Raw genomic sequence first — 7,484 nt, 5'->3', positions numbered from 1 at the left:
GTGTTTATTTAGTTCAACAGTACAATTTAAACTCAAATATTTCAAAATGTGCAAATATGTAACTATTAACCAATAAGCTTTATGTCTAGAATGTTAAGTATATTGTTGGTGTAAGAATTTGACTTGCATAGTAGGATAAGGGTGAGTAGTCTCATGTCGAGTTGACTGGTAGAGAAGAAAGTTTGCACTAAGGTGATGCTCATTTAAGCCACACACTTTGATAATTAAGTCAGTGAAAATAATTGAGTGATGATAAGAGGAGCCCGAAGTAAGTTTGTGTACTATTAATTTAAAAAAAGAATTAGATTCTTGAATTTAGAATGAGGTTTGCATGGTAATGGCATTAGAGTCGTATGCCTATTTTGTCGAGTTGGTTGCCCAAGTATTTTCCTTTTAGGTACTCGGCTCGACAACCATGGTGTCGAGGTGCTTCTTTTCCTCTTTCCAAATATGGTTGTGTGGGCCTTTTGAAAGTCTTGTGTGGGCTAGTTTGGGAGTGTCCCCTGAGCCTCAAGTGAACTTTGCCCATAATATACGTTTTTTGATCACGATTCGATATAACATTCTTATTAACCCTATTAAAGATATGAATTTTTCGTTTATGTATTCTCTATATTTGTCAATCTGTCAAAGGTAATTAGTAGAGTGAACAGACAAGTACTATCATAATACAGATTTTACCATTAAAATGATCATATGCATATTTGGGAGTGATTTTGAATTTTTTTTAAAATTACTTTTTGTCATGTCCAAAATAATTTTAGAACACGCTTTGAATAACTCAAATTTAATTTATTATTTAATTTTATATTTTTAACAATTATCAAATTATCAAATTTAGTTTTGAATGATTAAAAATATGTTTAAGAGTTATTTTGAAAATGATAAAAGTAATTTTAGTCATTCTCATATGTTTTTAAAAGAATTTATAGATATTAAAAGGAAAAATTGTAAAAACCACTCCTCAGGTATGATGGTGGTAGTAATTTCACCCCTAAACTTTCAATGGCAAGAATTAAACTCTCAAACTTTTAAAATTGTAAAAATTATACCGCTAGTCAGAAAACTGAAATTGAAGCTGGTTTTTGTACTACAAAGTTTCGATGGACTGAAATCGATGCTTTCACTAAGAATTTCTATCATCAATTTTGTTGGCTATTGGGAGAGGTGTAAGGTGGGGAGAGATCGAGGAAAATGAATTTAATTTTTAGATTGAGGGTTTGATTTTCAATTTAATGAAAGTTTGAAGGTTTAATTCCTACCATTGAAAGTTTATTGGTTAAATTGCTACCACCATCGTACTATTTTTACAATTTGACTTTTGTTTACTATTTAGTATTTATTTATTACAACATATTATCACGATATATTTCAAAAAAGTTTTAACTAAAATTTCACATGCCTGCTTACTGGAGGTGTATATCAATTCCTTTACCTCTCACATTCTGAAAATAACAACGTATCTCTTGCCTCTAAGCAAGCACTCTACCATATTGTAGTAAAATTTGTATTATAGTATTACTTTTATTATAAAATTACAAAATTTTCTATATAGTTTTATTTTTAAAATATAAAAAAATAAAAATAAAAAATGACGGTATTGAAGATGCAGAGTATCAATCCCCGTACCTCTCACATGCTGAGCAAGTGTTCTACCATCCGAACTACATCCCCTCTATTTGCATTTAAATGTTTATTTTAGTGATATAAGAAATGATTTTATTAATTCACGTGCGAATATCAACGTTATATCTTTGTCTGCCACGTGTCCTTTCCTTTTATGAATTAAAGACGTTCCAACCAGACGCTGCCACGTCAGAATACCGCAAATGGGTCAAAAACCCTACTCCAAAATACTATAAATGAAATTTCTCTGGCTGGCTCTTCCCAAAAACCAAAACCTAACTTTTCTTTTTCTTCCATTCGATTCCCATGGCACCGAAGCGGCTCGTCGATGATCTACCGTCCGCTCATGCCTTTTCAGATGCTGAAGAAGAATCCGATTACGAGACTCATGAAGATCCAGAAATCGATAATCTAATGCAAAACTCTGAGGATGAAAACGAAGAACACGCCCAAGAAGATGAAGAAGAAGAACACGAAGAACGAGAGCATGAACAAGAAATCCGTTCTCCTATTATCTCCAAATGTGAAAATTCTCTTGAAAAGAATTCTGGGTTTGTCTCGGATTCCGATTCTGAAAAAACCCAATCATCCCCAAGTGCTTCTGCTTTCACTATCAAACCGATTCTTCGAAAATTGGCTTGTGAATCTTCTAAACCTAAGAAGGGTTCTCACAAATCGAGCATAGATTGTGCCACTGTGAAGCCTGTTAGTTCAGGTTCAAAGCGTCCGATTGAAAATTACTTTCAAGGGAATGAGTCGAATAAGAAGAAGATCAAGAGACTAATGAATGGCGAAGATATTGAAGAAGGGAAAAAGGTCTCTGGCTCTGGCATGAACAGGCTTTGGAGTGTAGATGATGAGATTTCCATATTACAGGGCATGATTGATTTTCGATTAGCAAAGGGGTCCGACCCTTATACTGATATGAGCCTATTTCTTGATTTCATAAAGGAAAATCTAAGTGTTGATGTGTCAAAGAATCAATTGATTGATAAAGTGAGAAGGCTGAAACAGAAGTATAAGACCAACTTGGAGAAAGGTAGGAATGGGGATGACCCTGTATTTTTGAAACAACATGAGCACAAATCCTTTGTACTTGCGAAGAAAATTTGGGGCAATGAAGCAAAGAAGAAGCCAAGGAAGCAGAGTGTGAAAGCTAGCAATTCAGTGTCTATAAGCTCGCCGAGAGTGGATGTGGAAGCAGGGAAGAAAGAGATTGTAAACAATAATAATGTTGAGAGTAAGATTTTGCCAGAGGAGTTTCTATCTGAATATCCATGGCTGAAAGCTTCTTTCATGGTGGAGAATGATAAGTTCTGTTCAGAAGGGTTAATGCGTCTTGTTAGAGAAAGAATGCCATCAATTGGGAGTGAAAAAGCAAAGGAATTGGATGATAAATGGAGGAAGTTGGGAGAAAGTGAACTGGAATTGTATGTGAAGAAGATTGATTTAGTTAGGGAACAATGTAAACTAATATTGGATTCAATGGGGAAGGCAAAGAAAGCTACCTAAACTAATCAAGGTAACTAATAGTTTCTTGGGGAAGTTTTTTTTTCCTTTTTCTTTCCTCTCTTTTTGGGTCTGAAATTCTTTTAATTATGAGCATTTTGGAGTGTACTTGTCCACAATATGCAAAGAAACTTGTACACTCTTAAAAGGGGGTAGCTAGAAATAGTTGCTTTCTGTATTTTTCTGAATTATAATATATAATAGATGATATTCCTTTTTAGTGTTGTTACACAATACTCTTTGTTTCTTCAGCTTTTCTGTCTGGTTTATTCTGACCATTCCAAGTATTTGGCTCATTGGCAGCATTAGAATGGAAAATTAAAGTAGCCAACACCCTTTAACTACATAGAGTGTATTCATATTATATTTGAGATATTTGTCTTAGGTTAATAATTTCATTATTTAATTTCACAATCTCAGGAGAAAGATTTGAAGTTTTTGCTGATATGCATTCCAAATGGTTTGGAGAAAATTAAGAACTTTGAACTTATCAGATCCCATCTATGTTTGTGTAGTAATACATATATTTGCTTGCTTACTGTTTATCTTTTTTACATATGCAATTTACCTCAAACCCTGTTTTTAGAATCCACCAATAGCATAGACCTCATTTTATCTCCAATTCATAGAAAAATAATGAGATTGATGATTACTTTTACATTATCTTGCTTTGGGTACATTGCCTCTTCATCTAGGATTTAAGAAAGTATTCATGGGATCTAAATATTGCAGGATCAAGTGGATTATCATGTAAGATTAGTCGAAGTGTGGGCAAACTGGTCAGGACTGTTCATTGTTCATTACAAACTGAATTGTTATGATCATGGGTTAAATCACTATATGATGAAGCTTCACGATCAGTTAAACAAAATATGCAAATATTATTATTTTCCAATGATATGTTCCCAATGCTGTAGCTTCCTATCATATATCTGCAGTTTCAACATAACCATGCCTTGAAATATCCAGCAAATTAATGATTGAAACGAGTTCCAATAGACAAAGTGCAAAGAAAAATGACAAATAAGTTTCAAATGCTGATCAAGAAATATTTTTCATAATTTATCCTTTACAAGTTATTATTTTAATTGGGCAACAAAACTGAGTTTGAATGTCACTTTCAACAAAATTCTGGGCACAAGGACTCACTCAGAATGGAAAAGCAATTAATGGTAGGCAGAAAATGGGGTGCTTCTGAAAAGGAACTGCATTCTTTACTGAAATTTGTGTACCTAATTTTCTGGATCACTAAAACTAAGGTAGCTGTTCCATTGTACTTTCACCCAAAAAAACATTTCCCAGCATTTTAAATTGTGACTACATGAACCAAAAACGAAGAGAAATGAATGGATATTCTAATACTAACATATGCTTTGTAATAACCTAACATCTAAACACATAAAGAGAACTTGTGATACCGGACGCGCCGCCTTGCCTTTTTGTTGGTCTGAACCACAAACGGTGGCCGGAACGTCATCGGAAACTAGGGTTTGGGACGGAATGTCGACATTTGCTGCAGTAGAACTCTTTTCTCTGCTATCTTCTGGATAAGCCCCAACTGCTCCGCCGAGAAAACGCAACAACTCTGCGAACAAAGCATTGTCTGAGCCACCGGCGAGTTAACCAAAACTTGCAACAGTTGGTTTCGATTCAGCCTCTCCAATCCACCAAACACACCGGTAATGTAATGATTACTCGAATAAGTAGAAATGGCCGATTCACAGGGCATGGATTGAAGTGCGACGAGTTGCGCTTGAAGGAACTTGACGTATTTGCACGCTTCTTCAAGCATTGTAGCGATATCCATCTTTTTGTCCCACGGAAGTAGTTTCTGCAAGCAACGCGTCTTGTCGCTCAATTTCTGACGACGCTGTCGAGCCAATGCGCTGCGAGGGATTTGAACAGTGGGAGACACAGTAGCAGAAGTTGTTATTAAATCCGACGAAGGTTTGTACTGATACGGCATAAAAAATTTCTGGAAACCCTCACACCCTCGCACCATCGGCTCCACCATCTGCGACGGATTCAACATAGAATAATCGACTCGAGCACGCTTGTTAAACGACGACGAACATTGCTCCAACGAACGGAGATCCGGCAAGTGAGGAAACGACATCGAATCATGAAGACCGAACGCAGTTTCTTCAGTCTCTGTGTTTCCATACACATTCATCGGCTCGGATTTAGGCAACTTGAGGAAATAGCCATCGGAAGAAGCGGTACATTCAGCAACGAAGTTAGAGCTCGGTTGAGGATAGAACGACGTAGTACCGTCAGGGAAAGCAAGAGCATCGGCAGTGTATCCTCCTCCGAACAGAGACGGCAAAAATGTGTGACTCTGACTACCACCGGCGAGAAATGACTGGAGACTGACGCCGGAAAACATGGCGTTGAAGCAAGTATCATCCCAAACAGTGGAGGAAGCATCGTCGCCGGCAGAGCTCTCCATAACCAAAGGTGAAACGAGAGAAGAAGAGAACAAGGGATTGTGTTGTGTGTAATGTGTGTATATATATAGAGAATTGAGATGCAGTCTGCAAATTTAACAGAATGGCGTAATGGTTTTTTGGGTAATGGTGAGGAAGAAGAAGACAAAAGGAAACAGAGGGGAGGGAATGATGATGGTGATTGGGGCCTTACAAGGAGGAGGTAACCGACAGGTGTAGGTGGCGGGGGGGACTGTACAGCTTCTTCCGGTACACTTTTTTGTCGACGATTATTTGTCTTTATCTTCCGCGCCGTTTCAAATAATCGGATCGGGAGACAAACCAATTTCTTTCTAAATAAATTTGAGAAAAATATCAATTTTTACGTTACCCCTACGGTTTTGGAATGTCAACAACATATTAAGAAAGTGTAAATTAATTTGTGAATTTATACAAAGTTCAACATCGGGTGAAACGTACAATGCATGGGTAAATATAGGGTTTTATTTTGATTAAATTAAAACTTTAAAGTAAAAATTCATCAATAAATTAGACTATGTTTGATAAATTCTTAGTTTTCTACCTTTGAAATTTATGATTGCTTGCAATAATTTTTACTCTTTTTAAAAAATATATAATTTTCCAGTCAAATTTTATAAATAAAAATATCTTTTGAAAACGACCTTTTAGTAACAAAACTGGTTGGGAGACCATGTGATACACGCGAATTATTTTTTTTTTTGACATAAATTTATATATTAAATTTTAAATTGCGATTTAATTATTATTTAACATAAAATTTTGACTCAACTTTAATTGTTAAATATTTAACATGACATGAATTAATTTTAAAATAGTGTTAAAAGATATATATCTTTTTGTTTCAAGTTATTTTACAATGGGTATGAGACATTTTTAATATAGTTAAAATTTATGACACGATTTTTAAAGGAAAATATTTTTTTTTGAAAATACTTATAATTGAATTTAAAATTTAAATAATTGGTATAAAATTTAGAACTATAAAAAATAAAATATATAAAATTAAAATATGATGCTAATAAAATTTTTGAAATAAAATTAATATAAAAGTGACATGATAACATATCTTAATTATTATTTAATAAGATAATTCTTTTATGTTTTTCACTTTAAGAGGGGAAAGCCAAAGAAGGCAACTTTTTACATAATTTTTTAAATGAACATTCTTGTTTAAAGGAACAAATTTGTTGATTATTTATTTATTTATATTTATAAAAACTATTTTTATCTTCTAATCTCTAATCCACAAAATGGTTAAAAATGTATAATTAAAATAGAAGAAAATCTACCTTATATTAGAGAATAATCATAAACTTATTTTATTTTATTAATTAAAGAAAATGGAAAAAGAGTTCAGTAACATATATTGTATTAGTTAAAGTCATAAATTTATTCTTTTAGTAACAAGTAAGAGAAAATTTAGATTATTGAATGAGATTTTGAAAAACAAAGAAATAAGATTAAATTAATATTAATAATCTCTCCTTAAATATTTTCTAACTTCTCCCACTATATGTCAATTTTTCCTTAATCATCTTGTCCATATCATTATATTAAAAAAATATATATTTTCATGTTGCCAAAAAGTAAGAAACAGGGAAGAGAGAATTTACAGCAAATATAGAGAAATTGTATGAAAGGTTCTTAATATTCTACCTTTCCAATGTGCATTGCATTATCATATCTTCCCACCATGGGTTCCTCCAATCTCTCAATCCTCACCTCTTTACCGATCAAAGTAGCAAAAGGGAGAAAAAAATAATAAACAATCTCAATCTCAACATCTATATTTTGGATACATCCATAATTGAAGTCTCCTTACCATAGAGGCACAAATAGAGCAAATTTGAAAGCAACCATCATGAACATATGTGGTATTGC

The 7,484-nt window shown here is 33.7% G+C and overlaps 2 protein-coding genes across 2 annotated transcripts; one reads left to right on the top strand and one right to left on the bottom strand.

Moving 5' to 3' along the window:
- Positions 1-1,873: 1,873 nt before the first annotated feature.
- Positions 1,874-4,062, top strand: LOC120078806 (STOREKEEPER protein-like). Its single transcript, XM_039033132.2, has 2 exons — positions 1,874-3,148; positions 3,868-4,062. The coding sequence occupies exon 1, from the start codon at positions 1,933-1,935 to the stop codon at positions 3,136-3,138; it is 1,206 nt and encodes a 401-aa protein (XP_038889060.1). The 5' UTR covers positions 1,874-1,932; the 3' UTR covers positions 3,139-3,148; positions 3,868-4,062.
- Positions 4,063-4,348: 286 nt separating this feature from the next.
- LOC120078807 (basic helix-loop-helix (bHLH) DNA-binding superfamily protein) lies at positions 4,349-5,735 on the bottom strand. Its single transcript, XM_039033134.2, has one exon. It carries the CDS (start codon positions 5,582-5,584, stop codon positions 4,619-4,621), a length of 966 nt encoding a protein of 321 aa, XP_038889062.1. The 5' UTR covers positions 5,585-5,735; the 3' UTR covers positions 4,349-4,618.
- Positions 5,736-7,484: the final 1,749 nt, after the last annotated feature.

Source organism: Benincasa hispida, chromosome 5 (assembly GCF_027475165.1).
Source record: "Benincasa hispida cultivar pf3 chromosome 5, pf3_genome.v1.1, whole genome shotgun sequence".
Classification (NCBI taxonomy): domain Eukaryota; kingdom Viridiplantae; phylum Streptophyta; class Magnoliopsida; order Cucurbitales; family Cucurbitaceae; genus Benincasa; species Benincasa hispida.
The sequence above is the reverse complement of the archived record's forward strand: the minus strand, read 5'-3'. Positions and strand labels throughout refer to the sequence as shown.